Source organism: Linepithema humile, chromosome 5 (assembly GCF_040581485.1).
Source record: "Linepithema humile isolate Giens D197 chromosome 5, Lhum_UNIL_v1.0, whole genome shotgun sequence".
NCBI lineage: Eukaryota > Metazoa > Arthropoda > Insecta > Hymenoptera > Formicidae > Linepithema > Linepithema humile.
In genome coordinates this window covers 8153649-8173461 of record NC_090132.1, presented here as the reverse complement: position 1 = coordinate 8173461, position 19813 = coordinate 8153649, and the positions used below count along the sequence as shown (strand labels likewise).

At 37.7% G+C, this 19813-nt stretch overlaps 1 protein-coding gene across 5 annotated transcripts in view; it reads right to left on the bottom strand.

Annotated features, from left to right (window-relative positions):
* Positions 1-19813, bottom strand: part of LOC105674628 (homeotic protein ultrabithorax) — a 176651-nt gene that overhangs the window by 84518 nt on the left and 72320 nt on the right. For 3 of the 5 annotated variants that reach the window (XM_067354821.1, XM_067354823.1, XM_067354822.1), the window contains exon 2: positions 14809-15217. In XM_067354821.1, the coding sequence (XP_067210922.1) occupies positions 14901-15217 (317 nt within the window). In that variant the 3' untranslated portion in view covers positions 14809-14900. Of the gene's footprint in view, positions 1-100; positions 2567-14808; positions 15218-19813 lie in introns of those variants that run through there. The other 2 variants (XM_067354820.1, XM_067354819.1) reach the window with 2 other exon arrangements.

Genomic DNA, 19813 nt, shown 5'->3' with positions numbered 1-19813 from the left:
TTAATTCGCGAGGGATAGTAAACGACGGGAACGAGGAAACTGGAGCTGATATTGGATGGACTGCTGCGGCCAGGGCCGCAAAGAAGCGTAAGACTTGTAATTAAGTTTACATCGCATTTATTTTTTTTTAGCAATCGTATAATCAATGTAATATTACAATAGCGTTCAAAACGGCAACCGACCCCTAAGAACGCCGAGTTATAGGCCTTGCTTACACCGATTATTTTTATACGTGTACCATATTTGTACTAAATTCGTACTAAATAGCTTAATCTGAAAAATACGTAGTACGAATATGGTACAGATTTAGTATGGATAAAACGTACGGTGTAAATTAGGTCACAATCTTATTCATAGGCAGCTAATGCGGCCCTGGTCGCATGTCGAATTACATACAATCAGGATTCAAATTGATCGACAATTAATATTCTAGTATATTACAAAAAAAGAAGAAAAGAGATTTTTTTTGCCACGCGGAACATTTACACAAATAGCTACTACTACGCATAGGTAACGCCTACCCCTAACAGGACTACGTGTCTAATTGATAACGTATAGCACAGCAGAGCAATGAAATATCATGTTCCGAGATCCACAAAATAAATAACTATTAACATTACATACCTCTTAGAAATACTGCGTTATTGTATTATTACTCTCGCATCCTCTCTTAGCGACTATTCGTATACATTCATTAACTAGAATAAAGTTACTGTATAGGATAGCGCCGTATGTCTCATTCGAGCAGGCGTGTAGGTACTAGATAGATACGTACATTACAATATTCGTTTGTGATCTATCTTCGTTTTACTTTTTATTTCTCAGACTGACGTTGATAAAGAAAAAAAAAAGGAACGCTCTTTTTCTCTAGAAAATCCTTTCCGAATTTATTTTAAAAGAGATATCCATCTCGAGACCGCGCACTCTTCACCGCTTTAACAGGTACTTAATAAGCAGACGCACATCATAAATGTTTCTATACAATATTAATAAAATTATCGAATATCAACATGTGACAGTGCACCAAAGTGCACTGACACCGTCTGCACCGGACAATCGTCCAAATGTAAAACGGCGCTAAGCGCCAAATAAGCTTGCACAATTAAAGTAGGACGGGAATCCGGATGCAGGTCGTATGGTCCAACCCTTATTTATTATTCAGCCGTCCATCGACTGCCGTGGATCGGTAAGCAGTTGAGTCTCTTGAGGCGGCTTCCCCACCATCGTGTGTATCGATAGCGAGACGAGCCGTTCTCGCGAGAGCTCGATGTACTCACTTGTGCAAGATTACTCGGCATTATTAGCGCCGTTTTACGTCTGGAGGGTTGTTCCGTCCAGATGATGACAGTGCACGAGAGCGCACTGTTACAAACATATATATTTTGTACCAATCAAATAAAGAGCATTTTTTTCATCATTAATCTCGCTTGCCGCCGGTAGACGTTTTCAATTAATAATTCTAATTAATATGATAAAATGAAATAAAACAACAAAAGAAGTGAACAGATACTTTAAGCTAGATCGCAAATGTGTTGTATGCGTTTGGAATCCTCGTTCATTAATAAACGAGAATTGTAAACGCACGCAACATCTGCGATCTAGCTCGAATAAGTTCTTTCACTTCTTTCATTCGTTTGTAACAAAACGAGCCTTATTAATAATGAAATAAAACAGTCTTTTCGTAACGAATGAGCGAAAGTTACCATTAGCAAAACGGAACTGGTAACAATATAAACATCTTCTCGCGTTGCTTTGCAAATAAAAAAAAAAAATAACAAAAACAACATTAACAGTAATCGTTATATTTTTTCCTCTATCTCTTTTTCTCTCGCTCCCTCTCTTTCTTACATTCTTTTTTTTCTTCTCTCTCTCTCTCTCTCCCTCTTTCTCTCTCGCGTATTGAGTGCGCATTTTCGAGAAAAAATTAAATAAAAAAAAGTAAGATTTCTAAAGAAACGTGCTAAAATAGTAATTTTGTACATTGAGTTGTAAAAGAGTCGTGCCTACGCTGCGCTCGTCACGAACTAATCGTTCGCATCGACTCGATCTCGCCCACCGAGAATGTTAGATGCTTCTCTATACGTCCTATATTTTAATCCTATGAATAGTTGTAGCCTTTTCGTTACGTATCTCAGTTTCTATTAATCGCGTACAACCTATCGCAATGTAGAGAATGTGACTCTGTTCTCGGTCGATTTTTCGCAAACGACACCCCGTATCCGCGGACGTTGGCTGATTGGCCACCCTCGATAATTCAACCCCCTATCTACATGCTACTGCACCAAAGCAGAAACTACAGGTAGAGAGACCAGAAAGGGGAACGACTACAACAGCACTAGGCTTATACGGATGATACTGTGTACTTGGATACTGATTGGTCTGGGAACATATCGGTCAAAGTGAGCTACGGGAGGTAGCCGCAGTGAGGGTTGGGGGGGGGGGGAGGTTCGTCACTCACCGGGTGCAGCATCCGATTCGCCGCAACCGATAAATTGACGATCGACAGATACGCACATCGACCATCTATTTGGCATTGCAGAGACAGCGAATGCAGCCTGCCACTCACCTGAAACAGAAACAGAAATAACGGAGTTAGCTCATTTCGCATGTTACCAAATATTTGGAGAATACATTGGATTTCTAATAATGGACACATAATTTTGCAATAATTAAGACGGAAGAAATTATACGAGGAAACAATGATCGAATTATTCAAAAATTAGCAATTGTGCTAAATTTATGTGCATACATTACATCTACATGCTGCCAATGATTGCTCAATTTGACTGAAACAAGATTGGCTGAATGCAAAATCTAAAACGTTTTACAGCTATCGAGGATTTTTCTTTTCTTTTAGAAAACGAAAATCATCATATGAAATCAAATGCTTGAAATTTCGTCGTTCATATATATACAACGTGCTAGGGACGCGGGTCGAACGCTGGTTCAGCTTCTTTTGTAATAGAATGAATGCACATGGTGCCTTGTTCGGTCACATGCACGTTGAGCCTCAGCTTCGGTAGTGTTGGTATCTCGGGATATCAATAGTTCACGTTAAGAGCGAAAGGGGTTAGTCCAGAAAGTCTTACGGGGAATGAGAGCTGGCAAAGCTCTACATCACCCATTTCGTTTCATTTCCTCCCGTTTGTAATTAAATGTTCAATATTAAATATCTAAAAGGAAAATGTAGACGTTAGAATTGTCGTGTATCTCTTAAGTTAAGATGAAAAAAATTAAGGAAGAAAAATACCGGCAGATTCTTGGCAAAGTCGAATAATTTTATAGTCGCAGATTGTGCCAGCGATTCAATCTGGTCTTGCGTGATTCAATCTACAATGAGTTCCTTCATCTCGTAAATATCTCGCGGTATCTATGTCTATTAAAAATATCTCAAAGTAGTCTGAAATACAATAAAGAAGCGTAAAAATTATTTTAATTTAGTGTTACATAATTGTGTAACATTAATATTATGTCAGTTACATTTTTAATAGATAGATTCTTATAAATTTCTACAGAATAGAATTCTAGAATTTCTAGAAAAATTTCTATAGAATAAATTCTTTCTGTTGATATTGTTACAAAAACAGAGCATCTTCAATTACTCAAATTGCGACAATATATGTGTAAAATCATTCGTGTATATAAATTACCGCGCTTTGTCTCAGAAAGATTTCTTACTTCATCAACGTTGTTAAAAAAACATCTCTCTTTCTCGGACCACTCAAATTAAAAACGTACCACTATTTAATTGTTTCTTAATCTAAACAGGACCTTCTATCCCACTATCAGCGATGTCAACAAAATGACACGCCTCGGACTACCCCAAATGTTTGGCAAGTGCAGTGTCTCACCTTTCACCCTCTATCCTTTCGTGTAAATCGACGCTGCCGACAAAATGACGCGTCTCAAACGCATTTCAATCGCAATACCTCACATTCTTTGCGATTTTTATGAAATTTTGCCATTTTAACTTGTTTAAATTGTAAAATACACGGTCGACCTCGCTGCGCGTATACATGGCGCGATCATATCTCTTATAAATAATTATTTGTTCGGAATTTCCTTCATTTTTTTCATCAAATGCTTTATTAGACAAGAATAAGTTATGGAAATATATTGCATTAATTATATTTATTTAAAAGTGTATATATTTATAAAACGTTTATCTACGAAACAAAAATAAGATACAGAACGGCAGGCAAAATATTTAATAATGCAAAAGAATAAGTTATCTTTACGGTGAAAAATAATACTTTTTAAATCGGATTTCATTCGTTATCGTTATAAATGAACCAACATTAATAAGATATCACCGACTTTGGACGATAAATAGTCTTTCAGAATTCTCTTCGCGATCCTCGCACAATCCTTGTTACTTGGAAATTGTTTACACACGCTCGTTGTATATCTTATTTGCTGTTCGGCCTAGAATTGCTTCGCGACCTTTTCGAGAGTACGCGACGCCCTGAAACTGAGTCTGGCGTACATACCTAAGCGTCCTTCCTGCGCGCATTTATCAGGATTCCCGAAGGAAGCTAGAGTTTTTAAGCTGCCATAAATTCTCATACTTAAAACTCGCAAAAACCAGAAACATGATTCTCGATATGGCGTTGCAAAACAACATCGTACTTTGCGTAATTCGCAACATTTTCGACACTTTCTCCATTGAAAAGTATAGAAATTATAGTTTCACGAAAGTGCTGAAAACGCTGTCACATTGATGAAACATCGCGCTCTTGATAAATCTGCATCAGCGGAGACGGTATATCACACAAGTAAATTTAATTCTATTTCGCCTGCTGTTTGTACAAATAAATCTTGACTGACAATGAGTCTCTTCTTTTATATAATATTCGCGTGATCCACTTAATCAAATTGCGGGAAATATTCGAGAAACAAGCTATAAAAAATTTTAAAAAAATTGCAGTTAGTTTCATACACATGTATTTGTGCATGCGTGCGCGGGCGAGTTTTTTATGTAGATGTATGTCTAAAAAAACAGAGGGAGAGAGAGAGGGGAGGGGAGAGAGAGGGGTGGAATTGAGCACGGAGCAGTTATTATCTATCGCTCTCGTTACCACAGGTTGCTCGTAAACCGGCCGCATCAAGGGGATGGGGTGAAATGGGGATGGAGTGTAGAAACATAGGTGGGTAGATACCAGTACTCATATCGTCGTCGTCGTCGTCCCGCGTAGCACCACGGGTAAACCCCCTCCCCCCCCCCTCCGCGCCAAACTCATTGGTTACCCCTGCAGAATATCATGCGGGGTGTGAACGGACGGCTGTGTCTGGGGGGCTGTTCGAAAATCTCGGCTTGCCATTCTCCACGCTTGGCCGATCGTGAATGGAAATCAAGGCCGATACTCCGCCTTTGTGCCGTAAAAGTTTTAATTATGCGTAGCAACTGTCTACTCTGTTCTTTCAATGGCCTCATCTGTTGATAATACGAAACGAATAAATATCAGTGCCCACGTTTCAACTGACCATCCGAAATGTCTCGTAAATATCTTCTTTATCAAATACATACATTCGAGTTTTACAGAAATAAATTTATTAAACATGTATTTGTGAAAAAATATGTGGCACATTAAAATATGTCAATAATAAAATCAATTTGGCTACATTGACACTTTACAATTAAAAAATAATAAGCGTATATAAATAGATAAGAATATTTTTTACAATTAATTATTACAGTCTTGGTTACTAATTTTAATTTTGTTCGATGATACTATCACATACTACTAATATGAATATATTATTATGACAAAGTAATTAGCATTCTAAATTCCTATTTAGCTCACATTCATTAAGTATACAGTCCTCAAAAAGATATATCATTTTGTAATACACTCGCGGAGAAACCGCAGCGATGCAAAATGTGCGCCTTCCGAAAGACGAAGCAGACATAGCTACGGGTGCATATTGACGGGCCAGCGGAGAAGAGGCTCGGATTGAGATCGAGTCGCGAATTTTTTGCCCGGATGGCGTCGGAACGAACGCGAGTGTGCGAAAACCCCCGCGGAGCAACAGTCCGCTCGTCTCGCGACAGGAGGCACCACCGCGCTATACCGATATTGTGTAGCGTGTAGTTGCTACGAGCAGCCGCTGCACCAGGAACTCGTAAATCTCCTGGGATATAGATGGTTCTAGTGTCGCGTGAGGTTGCAAGCTACCCCATGCAGGGTGCCGTGGAACGCCCTCCCGTCCCTACCCTATCCCCCTTACCCGGCCCATTCCATCCTCCCTCTCGCTCTCTCGTCGTCGCCCATCCATTCCATGACCGAATTACTGGAATCCCACCTTCCGGGCCGAAGGTGGACTTTTCGAGACGAACGACACTCGTTTTTCAATACTGATGAAAATGCATGGATATTTCGAATAGTTTGGCCTCCCGGCACTTGATGATTGATTAGGATCAAATACAAGTACGCTAAATTGGCTTAGATGTTAAAAATATAGAAAGTTTTTAATGTTTTGTGCTACTTTTAATGCGCATGCTACTTTAATTAATATGAATTGTTATAAAACAAGTTTTGTATTCACAATTGTTGGAAATTTTACTATAAAATGAGAAACTAGAAGATTTATTGACAGACACAAATATATTTTCAATATCAATGATGGAAAGTAGAGAATCAAGAAATAAAAGAGCTTGGCTTTGATTTCTTCCTTGTGCTCCTGCTGAGTTTGCATCGTGAACACAAGCAATGTTCGCAAGTGTCTGGAGAGAAATATCGTTGTATTTATTCGCGCCAATGCAGTGATGCAGTGAAAGTAAAAAATATTATTCTAAATATTTAATGATGACTCGTCTTATTTAATATCGTTTGGAAAATCTGTACATAATATAATTTTGCATTAACGTAAAATCTAGAAAAAATATTCAAATGCAAATTTTCAAAAAATCGATTACAAATCGGCGATATTAGTTGTAAATTGAAACAAATACATAATATTAAAAACATAAAAATATTCTTATTGCGTTTTATTTTATGATTTTACTTTATGAAACCTGAATTGAGTAGAGGAGGCTTTATGTGAAAAATGCCTATAAAAGCATGACTATAATAATAAGAAAGAATTATGTGATAATATGACCGTGTGGGAGTAAAACAAGTACTTGGAGTAGCTCGAGGGAAGGAATGAGAGAAGAGAGAAAGGAGAGGACAGAGGCGCGCACAGAGAGGAAGGGCAAAAGATCCATGGACCAAACAGGCAACCAGCCAGCTAGCCAGCCAGCTAGTCAGAGGAAGAAGAGAAGGCGACGCTGATGATGAATCACTCGTTAGAAGTAAGTGGAAGCAAAAGAGAAAGAGGAAAAAGCAAAAGCAATAAGAAGATACTATGCAAAAAAGACTCGACGTCGGAACGCGCTAGAGCGAGTCGCTAACTGACTTATCTGCACATCAGAGCATCCGACCCGTTCTCCTCATTTCGTTCAGCATTTCGCGAACTAACTATAATGAGATTTAGAGGAGCATTCACCCGGCAGTTAAATATATTAAAAGTATTTGCGTGAAAAACGTACAAATTAAAAGGCAAATAAAAATTAAAACGAACAGGACACATCGATATTCACATTATAAATTTAGGTAGCAGCCTTACATTGATATCAAGTGATATGTGATATAAACCGCAGCGTAATGAAATCGTCGATGTTTTTCGAATCGATTGAATTTTCACGGCAAAGATCGGGATACGAGCAGTTAAATCATTGGAAACAACACGCTATCAAAGGATAACGGCCGAAAAGATGTAACCAATCGCCAACGACGAAACTGAATTCTTCCCGTGGGCATGTCGGACAAATCTGAGGGGTCGACTTGCCGTCGCCGAGGAAATTGGGTTCGTCTTACGGATCTACAGGAGTGCACAAGTAAAAGAAGTTTCAGTATCATCAAAGAGTGTCTCGACTCCGTGCGTTTATACGCGCACACCGATAGGGCTTATACAGAAGTTGCGTTCGCTCGGTCATGGGTAATGGTTTTACGAGCGTCAAGGGTGATATAAAGAAAATGAAAAACACACCGGCACTGTTGCCAGCATGCACGGCATATAACTAACTACGCTGCTACCGTGTCCCCTCCTTTCCGCGTCTATTTCTTAAGTTTGTACAGCGAGGGCAAAACTCGCTGCCTCAAAATATCTCCCGCTTCGCAATTTTACCTCCAATAAAAAGCGTGACAATTAATCACGCACTCTTCGCGCCCTTAAATTATAATTATGTCGCCCATACTTGTTCTCGAACATTTATAGCAATTTAATTTATGGATAGTGAGCATTTTTAATCAAGATTTTTATATTATTTTTATAGACGATATCTAAAAAGAGATGAAAGGGATAAAAATCTTCCTCGCTTATTTGATTTATATTTAATTATTCGCTCAATCTTCTGTGAAAATAAGAATTTGTTCAGTCTCTCAATTTTTGAGTTATACAATCCATTACATGTTCCGTAAATGAACGAAGTGTTCTTACGATATTTCGGCGCATTTGAGATAGCGCCAAGCTTACTTATTCATCATAATATTGAAATAAGCTTTCAAAAGTTTCGCGTGGGAGTTCACTGAATTTGCTCGTGCTGGCTCGTATCCGTGGATTGTATATAAAAGAAAGGGGAAGGTTTTATGAAAGTTGAGTAGGGTATGATGATGGGAGGGGTTGAAAGGTGCCAGCTAATTGTGATACACTCTGTGGGAAGTCGAGCCAGTGAGCGAGATGGCTGTTCGGCTATATAAACTTTGGAAGAGGCGGAAGTATGCGGAGAGCAGCTTTTCACTTTTTTCTTGTATTATTATTGTATTACTTTCCTTATTTGCACTCAAAAGTTTGAGTTCATCACGCCCTTGTGTAATATATAACTTGCGTCGCTTCTAAAAATATATTTTTGGTCTCTTCGCAAGCAAAATGTATGATGTAACGCTCATTTACATGAGCATACATAAGAAAATGTATGCAAGAAGGTTGTTCCATAATGCAAATAAAATTATTCATATATTTCATCATAGAATCATAAAACATGTAAATGAAAGAACACGATAAATTGAGTGGGCGATATATATCACATTAGTACGGACAAGAAATATATCTAACTCGCTCCATTTTTATTCTAACCCGATCATGGGAGGTCTACATAAATAGACTATCTAAAAATCGGAAATGTTTGAAAGGATTGATTGATTTAACTTAAAATATATATAGATTTCTTACAGTGTTTATTTAGAAATACGTCAAACATTATATAATTATCAATTATGAAATAAAATATGAGTTATTTCATACTTGAATTGAAATGGGTGAATAATTTATTCATTCTTCTGTATTAAACGACGCGTGTAACAAGTCACACATGAGTGACAGTAATGTCTGATTGAAAAGTAACTTGATCACTTGATTTATGAAGGCTTCGTTTTCATCAACGTTATCTTACATAAATTATTGTCTATACATTCAACAATGTAATAATTTTTTTTCATCATATTACGTCTTTTTTAATCAGATTTAAATTTATTTTCACTCGATTATCCAATTACTGAATATAATATTTGAAAAAATATGCAGTTGTGTGCTATAAAAGTATTGAAAGAAGTCAAAGATTGCGTGAAATAAATTTGTTGGAGGCATGTTGGAAATAACTGAGCAGGCGGAGCAAACATGTGCTTACATACTGTGGTTGGTAGATTTTTGAAAGGAAAAAAAATTTATGCGAACCCTTAGGTCTCCGAGTCTTTAAGAGTTTCTAGCCGACACACAATGTTGCCCATAGCCTGTTTCACAAACCGTCTCGTTCCACCAAAAACGAGACGAAAAATACAAAAGGGTAAAAAGAGAGAGAGAGAGAGAGAGAAAGAGAACGATACCGATCTTTCGTTCTCTTTCACCTCGCGTGATTCTTCTCTATCTCTCATTGGATTTCGAAGCCCAGGGATTCTCGGAGTTTTTATATTGCGGTTCCTTATTGTTGTGTAAATGTGGTGCAATGGCGCCGCGAGCCAGAGTACTGCTCACTTTTTGATGCTAATATCATTGAATATTCGAGAGAGTAGATTTCATAAAATTCATGTTTCGTCCATAAGCATTAAAAAGTGCACATACAGCTATTGAACGACTGCAAAATGCACAATAATTTTTGCTTGATCGTAGTTTAATTAAAAGACATTGATAACTAGCTAAATAACTATGTTAAAACGCTGTTTGCAATTATATTTCAAAAGTATGTCTCGCGCAAAATGTGAAAATAATATTTCTTGTATTGAATCACACTAGATAATTTTTCAAATAAAAATAATTAATAAAATCTATCTAAATAAATATGTCACGATATATAAAACATAATTGATTTGATCAAATCTGATACGCCATGTAAAATAACTAATCAATTTAACAAATGCAATCTATCAAATCATGAAGCAAGTCATAAGTTTTCTCTCTTTAATTTATCTTAATCTTAATCAATCTCTCATGATCCTTGGCTGGTCTATCTTGTATTCCAGATGAAACTGGTTGAATGAAGACTTTATGAGAATTGAAGCGATATTAGCTAATAATAATGGTCATAAATGTCATGATAAAATAAACAAGAATATTTAATATCTTCTTCTAGTCTTAGCATATCGATAAAAAGCGTGAAATAGTAATAAGCATAATTTAAAGTTACAGAACACAATCGCGCGCGCGCTAAAAAATGTTAGATACATATTCTGGAATTAAAATCTGTTAATTATTGACCGGTGTAAATTATTTGGCATATACATTTCTTTACTCTAAATGTAAATGAATGTAATAATAATTATAATCAAATTCTCAACTCTATATATAAGTAAATAAATACAATAATTTTTGTAAAAATGCAAGACATTATTTTGTGCAAATTGTTACAATAACTGCAGATTATTTTTATATCTCGATGAAATGAAAAACGTATCACGATCTATCGATGACAAAAAGATGTCATACACAATCGGCATCTCAGAATTTTTCTAGGACGACTGCGTGCAAGGTAGGTCAGGGTCTGATTGCAGGAAGGAAGCAGTTAGGCCCGGTTAAAGTCGTTAAGCCAAGTTTACGAGGTGTTACCGGGAGCGTAACCTGTAAATCTCAAAGGAAGTCGAGAGAGAGAGAGAGAGCGAGAGAATGCGCGTGCCAGTGGCCGCCCTTGGAAAGGCCGCGGAAGGGGTAATGGATATAACCGGGATGTAAGAACCGAGGTAAGACTACTTGAGCGCTATAAACGCTTTTATGGATCGTAAAACGTCTTCCTTTACAGCCAATAAAGATCCCTGACCTACCCGTTTGGCGAACGCGCGCGAAAGGAGACGGTGATCGCTCGCATCGATCTGTCGAAATCACGCTTTACTACGCAATAAAATCACGCAGAGCGTTGGTACTTTATTTCCTCTTCATGGGACTGCGAATCGCGGGTTTATTGGATTATTGACCGATAGCTCCGGGAATGCATTCGCGGGGAAAATGTGAATAGTCCTGCCGACTCAGCGGCGCGCGTTTATACGACCAACACCAATATCCAGGATGCGCGCACATGGGCGCGTCGCGTCGATTCGGCTCAGCACGCCGAGAAACAGGAAGGTCGTGAGTTACTGTATAACCACGTCGATAAAAACAAACCATAAAGCGCATTACGGACGATCATCGAACTACCGTTCAATATATCCTGCTTGGTGGGTAGAGGTAACTTCTAAATTAAGTTACGTACCGATTGAGAGCATAGTAGGCAGCACGTTACCGACCGACTAACGCTGATTCGTGCTGCCACCTACCATAGGTATGGTTAAATGATTGAGAAATAGTATCTCGCGGAGTGCTACATGAAGCCATTCAAACTTTAAAAACTACTTTACGTATTTTGCGTGTTTTATGCACATTTGCTGATGATTAATGTAGGGAACAGTATATAGTTTAATAATTTTGTGTCACGATAGCAATAAATTATCATGACGAGTAACGGATCATGCTAAAAAAAATGAATGACCTGCCTTGGCCGCGCCCACGCAAGCGGAAGGAAATAACATACTTATCTAAAATCTTTGAATCGAGATAAATGGCATTACGATATTGCTTAATATGTTTTCATTATTTACACATGTGTACACATGCAAATGTAGAAAATAAAGCTTAATATTTGAGAAACACATAATATTCACTAAATTACACACACAAAAAAATACAACAGCAACCTAAATTAAAAAATTAATTCTGTCAGACCAAAATTCTTAAAAACAGAAATTATTTTCGGTTTTGATAACACAAATAATCCTCTCAGTGTTTTCGTACTGTATCATTCTGTTTATTATTTTATGAGATGATGTGGGGATATATTATGTATATATATTATATTTGTAATAAAAAACTAATTTATTTTTTTAAATTTAAAGCTATAAGACTGATTTTTAAATATAGAACTAGCTTCATTTTTATTTCAAACCAAATATTTTACCAAATTATTTTCGCATGATTGAAAGTGTTTCCTTCTTATTCAACGTAAGCACATAAAGATATATAAAATATTATATTTATTTTTCAACGCGCAAACATGATAAAAACGTTCACAGACGATTCCAACTTGACAGAACAAGTGAGTTAATCATCCGATGTCGCCGTGACCGTTTTATGGTATACATCGGTCGTTGAAGCCCTCCTAAATTGCTTTTTCATGTTCACTGTCAAAATTTATCTTCGCGTATATCTAGATCAGAGTGGATCTACGTTTATTCTTTTTCGAATAATGCATGGAACCATGATTCTATTTTATAAAATTCTTGTGGCATGACTTCTAATAACAAACTTGTTTCTTTATCTGCATCTGCTTTATTTAAGCTCAGATTAGTAGTCAAGAATGATGAGTAACAAAAAAATGAAACATGTAACAAAAACGTAAAAATTAAACGAAAATATTCATCCATCAATTGGACAATTTTCGAACTGAGATTCTCATTGCACGAATCAATTATGCCGCATCACTGATTGTCGCCGAAACTGATAACAATTCTATCTTAAGAGTACGATTATCCTTATATAGGCAATTAAATAAGTGTGATTAAATAAATATCACCGGTGGGGCGTTATTTAATCGCGATTCAAGTGGCGTACAATTACGGTGCAATCCACGGAGTTAATCGGGGAATCACTTCGCCGCCGTAATATTACGTGCAGTCGGGACAAAATTTATGCCCGAACTTCTTCGTCGTCCGAAGATACCAAAAAAGAGATATTAAGCACTCCACTAAGTTTCGAAGAAAAAAAACTTCGAACGGAGTTTTTCTTGGTGTATTTCCTTTCTACCGCAGACATTTCAAGTATTTTGAAAACGTACATAATGAACTAATTTGTCATTTTCATGATAAAAATTGGCAAAGTTGGATTTGTTCAGTTAAACCATATAAATCTGTTCCTTCAGTAAAGTTGTAATCAATAAAAAATAGTCGTTAGGAAAGAAAATATACATTAACCTTATAGTAGCCAAACTTAAGCACAGTTTACTTTCAAAGTTAATGCGACCATTTCTAAAGTCTACTTTTTTATCTCAAACATAGAAAGAGTCGTAAAGCGGCGACAGAGATTCTCGTGGAAGTGTGGAAAAAGCGCGAACCTTTTTTTTAGGATCGATATTGGCTCGACCGAACAATTCGAAGGGCCGTCCATCTTCGGGAATGAATGGTTGACTCTCGACTAAAAATACAGCGAATTATACAGCGGATTTTTGGGATAGATAGTGCAGCGAATGCGGTAAAATTTTTTTGTTTTTCACCTGAATAGACTTTCTTTTTTAAGTCGTTCGTTTGCTTTAGGTAATCTATCGCTCCTGAATTACGTTTTTTTCGACTTAACACGACTTAACAGTTTTCGATTCGACGATTATAAGACTCGTGATATAAAACGTCGTAATTTTACTTGACTCTAAGATCGTTTAGAACACAGTGTGATAAAACTGATAATTTTTTTAAATTTATTGCTAGCAGAAATGACAGGCTAAACGCGATATAATATTTCAGGTTTGTGCGCGTCGCTCCCTCGGGATGCACGTTCAACGCAAGTTAAATACACGCGAACAGCATAACTTAGGAAATTATGAAGGCACGCTTGTATGCGGTTTATCCTCATTAAGCCCGCCGACTAAACTTAATTTTAAGGCCGCTGCTGCTAAAAGCTCGAATCTCATTTTTAACGTTGCTTTTAACGTCCATGCGACTATCATTTTTTTAATGCATAGTACATAATCCTAACTGTTGCACCAAGCGTATACGGCCTCTTTATTAATTCGCAAACAGTGCTAGAATGCGATTTTGCATCGTGATAACGTAGGCAAACATGTTCAAATATCTAATGAAATGAAAAGTAAAGATAAATATGTTGCAACAATTTTTCAAAGAAGAATAAGGAAATCATAATTATTTGAATTGTGTATGTTTTAGTAAATAAAATTTTCCAGAAATTAATATTATTTTTGCTGGTATCGTCAATAAGAAAATAAAAGAGTTTTAGCAAATTATTTATAATACTAAAAACTTTAATAGTAAAACAAATTTTAAGGTCTAAAAAATAGACTTCGAAATTGTTCAAATAAGTTGCAGCTCTGCTTCCGCAGAATTATTATCCCGTATTTAAATCTTGCATTCAGCATTACATAAACACAGCGACAAAATTGATACATCATGGAAAAATTAATCCAGCAGAATGATCTTCTTTTAGATGGTAAAGATTGTACCACAAGTTGGAAGAGTTAAATATGAAAGAGGAGAATAAGAAAAAAGGTAAAAATTACACCGAAAACAATTATCAATCACTCACCTTTAATATAGCTGTGTACATTGCGGTGCTAGTAGAGGGTGGTGTGGATTGGCGGTGGGGTGGTCCGGGGGGCTCCGATGCAGGGCGTACCCCTAGTTACCCCCCTCCGGTCCTCCACCGCCTCCTTGCTGTTGATGCGCAGCCGCCGCCGCTGCTGCTGCTGCCTTTTGCGCTTGTGCTTGCTTCTCCTGCTCGTTTAGCTCCTTGATCGCTTGAATCTCCTTCTTCAACTTCATTCGCCGATTCTGGAACCAAATCTTGATTTGCCGTTCTGTCAGGCAGAGAGCGTGTGCCATCTCGATCCGCCTCCGCCTGGTGAGATAGTGATTCGTGTGGAATTCTTTTTCCAGTTCCAGAGTCTGATAGCGCGTGTAAGTCTGTCGACCACGTCTGCGCATTCCGTTCGCTCCTATAAACAATAAAAAAATTACAGTTACAACGGGCTGTTTTTGTTCTTTTCTCTATCTATTAATTTCATTAAAAATTGCAAAAAAAAAACAACGTCAACATACAAAAATATATCAATATAGATATGTATCTCGAATTACGCTTCAGATATTGAAGCAACGCTTAAATATATTGCAAAAAGCGAGTTGCATTGCATCTCCGATTAAGCATAACTAAAGTACTTCAGGTTCGAAAAAATAAATTTTTAAAACACGATAAATTTTTATTTACAAATAACGTAAAGACAAGTATTATATATCGGCGAAAGTAATGAAGAACTGAGATCAAGGAGTGTGCAAATTTCTTCGGCTCGTCATTCCATTCCTGCTGGTTATCTTGTTCTGAAAGGAGTCGTTATCTTTATGAGCTGCCGCTTAAGATACTTATTAAAAGAACATTCTAATGAATTTCTGATGTCCCGCAGCGCTTCGGAGTTGCGAATATCAGACGCGGCGATGTAAACGAGGCTCGTGCCGATAAAGGAAATGTGTAAACGGCTTAAAATAAAGCGTGGCGTAAGTCGTTCCGAACAAACGAGAGAAAGTAAGAGAGTATACGACAGCGAATAGGTACTGTTGAGCAGTCACTTGGGTACAGTAGCAGAGTAAGCCCCGACGGTGGGGGCGCAAGCTCACCTTATCGGCCATTACTGCCTCGTAAAAACCCACCCGTTTCACCTCTGCCACCGGTATCCAACCTAAACCAGCCTCTCTTCTCGGCCGTAAGCAGTCGTTTCTTTACTCTGTTTTTGCTCGCATACGATGCCTGCCCAAGTGCATAAATGTCCATAATATTACGATTTTCGCTCTATCGACTTATCCTTCCGTATTTGATTTAAATCGATCTTCTCGAAATCTAATCAATGACGGAAAAGTTAATATAGAATATTTTACACTCTCAAATTCTTCGATGTCTGTTCGATAATTATCAATAACGAAATAATATGTTTACTAGATTTTTTCAAATATCTAATGTGTGCTGTAAATTCAGAAGCTTGTAATATATGTTTAATAAATTAGAAGAAAAACTGTTTTCGAACACCTCGAAAATTATCGCGCAAGAATTTTGAATGGCAGTTCAATATGCAAGATTTAATGCGTTTCATCGTCGCGATAAAAATCTAGTCATCCAATAAACGCTCGAAATTTACAATTGTATCTGCGCTGATCCGCTATCAACAAAGTGCACAAAGTCACACGGTGCGTGTGATTCACGTACACGCTGTCGCAATTCCAGACGACCATTGTACTCATATCATACCTGCACACCGAAACAAAGTTTATATCGGCGTGATGTTTATTACCGCGACGTAATCAAGTGGCGTGCCATCCGAGTTACTATCGCTCCGGGCACCTCTTCTCGCCCTCTTTGCCACCCTGTGACACCACCACGATTCTCATGCCAGGTTGTCATGCCTGGCTCGCGCTGCGCAGAGGGGTGTGGAATTACGACGCGGCATTTTTAACGGTTATTTGTCACATGGACCCCGTCAAGTCTGGTTCCCTTCCATTTTGGAATCTTCTATCAAACCCTCCTGTCACCCCGGCTCCACCAGAAATCATTCTCTGTATCCTATTGACACACGCCTTTTCGAACCGTGAGCGCGATATAGCTGCAACGATAGACTTTATTAGACTTGTAAATAAAAATAGCAATTATTTCAATAATATAATAAATTATTTCTTTACATATTTGCGAAATAAAAATTTTATAATGTACACTATTGCCTATCTATTAAAGTTTCCGTAGAACATATAAGATTTTTTTTACGAAAAAATTTACAATATAAATGTAAAGCATAACCAAAAAAAAAAAAAAAAAAGTGAGAGAGGAGATAGCTTTAATATTTCATTTGCTACTTTTTACAAAGTTATTGCTTGATAAATGATTATGGTAGCTCGGGCGGCGGACTACTTAATTACATCGCGGTAATAAATAACACACCGATATAAACTTTATTTCGATGCACTGGTGTGATAAACTTTTAATTTTATATGATGTTTTTACATCATTAGTACCCAGAAATATTTGTACAAATTTTGCAAAAATTGTAAGAGCATAATTTAGAAATTATTCTTCCTTTTATTTTTATTTTTTATACTATTCCTTCTTGAATTACGTGTCTTAAATTCAAATACTACTAATTTCACCCCGCATGACGTCTCATTCGTAAGATATCGCGAACCAAACGAAATAGGGGATGAAATATCAAGATTACCGCACTCCCCGTGAAGTAAAAAGAGGTGCGCATGACTGCTTAACCGAGGGGGTGGATAAATTTTATGCTGAGACCCTAAAATACTTTCATTTGGAGGAACAAAGAAGAAGATCGGCAAGGCACATAGGGAATTGGTTGGCTGAACAGCAAAGCAGGAAAACTGTAGAGCACGTTTAGAAGAGCGAAAAATATATCGGTCGTTATTCACGCCTTTCTTGAAAAATGCTTGCCCGTATACTCTGAAAAATTTCAACCTCACGCAAACCTTCGCCCAAGAAATTATTCCTTCAAAACTCTAAATTATAACAAAAAATTCAAAGGATTATACATTACGAAATATGTAGAATAAATTTTTCTTATTTCATAAATTCTCAAAAAGTTGTATTAAAGAATCCTTAAACATTTATCAATGTACAATATTAAATGCAAATTATTTCGATTAATGTTCTCTTCTATTATTGTAAAATGCACATTGTAAAAACCAAACAGTTCCTGAAAAACAATACTTATTGAAAAGATGAAACAAAAGTTCGATTGAACGAAGGAAATTTCACTAAATAATCAGAGGTTCTTTTTCGGTTCGTTGAGAACCGAAACTTTAAATGCGAAGGGGTATGCAAGTTGAAAGAGATCTGCCGAGTTTCGACGTATTCGACCATAAACTGAGGCAGGGAGAGACTTAACTGGTTGCCAACTCTAACAAGAACAGCCAATACGTTGATTGCTGTTAGGGATTTACCGGTATAACTTTGCAAAACACGATGCCAAAGCTTGCCTTCGGTAACCCTCACTCCTTTTCCGCTTCCTTGTGTTACGTGCACGCATATACGAATCATACACGGGACCAATCAAATCAAAGTAAGTGAATTGGGTCCATGAAGAACTTCCCAGACTTCCTCTTGAGATATTTCCTATAGGCTTGCTCCCTCGAATTTCCGCAACGTTGGGCAGTTTTTGTACGTAAGACTGATAATACATCAACTATGGTGGCTTCTTGCTCTCTGACTCTACCTTTTTTTCGTCTAAATTAAATAATGTTCAGTGTACCGTTACAAGAGTTATATAGGATGTTTTGCACAGCTGGACCATATTGTGTCTCTGAACAATTAAAGATTAAAAAAAATTAAATTTTGTTTCATTTTATTTAGATACAATTCTAAAGTTTTTGAGTGCATTAATCGACGCAAATTTTCAATCTTTATAAAAAAGTATAACGTAAATATTATTAACAAATATTATTTAAACGAAATATTTTTAAATTCAATGAAAATATTTTTATAGTCTTAAAATGTATCTTCATAAACATGGTCATAAAAATTAGCGAGATAAATAATGTACGGATACATAATGTCTCTTCGTGTCATAAATTAGCCAAATCTATAGCTGCTTTATTTGGCACTATTCCATTCCCCTTTTTAAGCCCCGCAACAATATTCTGCCGCGCTCGAAGTGTTACAGTCCGTTCACGTATCACCAGTTTCGGCCTTCCGGTGCCATCCGGAACGCGCCCGCGCTCAAAGAACCCTGTTTGCACGCGGCACGGGAGTACCGAGGACACTTGGTATGAGAAACGCGTAGCTACGCAGCAAGATCGTAGCTCAACGTGGGATATACCCTCCTCCAGCCTTGCCAAGGTAGGTAATCCTCTCGGGGGCGTGAGTTACTGCCTAACGTCCCTCGCGCTCTACTCTCTTCTCTCCCACCTTCTTCCATGCCTCCTAGGCCTCCCCTCCCACGTCACCCCACCTCCGCGGTGCCAGGACCTTCGTCTCGTTTCTGCTGGGGCGTCTCCTCCTATCTACTCTCTCTTCTTACTCTCTTTCCTCGCTTAGGGAGCCGCCGAGAAAGCACCGGGAGAAAGTTGGAGGACGGTCGGCGGACGAAGGGAGAAGGTAAGATGTTGCTACGTGGCACAGCTGGAGCGCATTAGTCAACCGTAATTAATAAGTTATACACAACAGAGACTAACGAAGAGCGCGCGGCGTTACACCCGCCGACGTCGTCTCTCTTTTAGGAGAGAGGCAACGCGACCTCTCGGGGTGTGACGACGGAAACCTCAACGATCATAAATACATGCTAAAAACCTGCCGGCATAAATAAACTAAGGGTTGACGCTCGCAAATGAGGAACAGCGAAGACGTATATTTCTTCCGCAGCTACCAGTAGACGTTGCGGTCAGATAGAGCGCTTATGGAATTTAGCCGCATCTCATAAATGTGTCTAATAAAGCCAACGCTTCTTGCGCCAGCGAGTAACCCAACCAAGTTCAAATTAGAATATCGAGTGTGGATGATTCTGAGATGTTGGATTGTTTAAAATAAAAAAACTTTTAATCGAGAC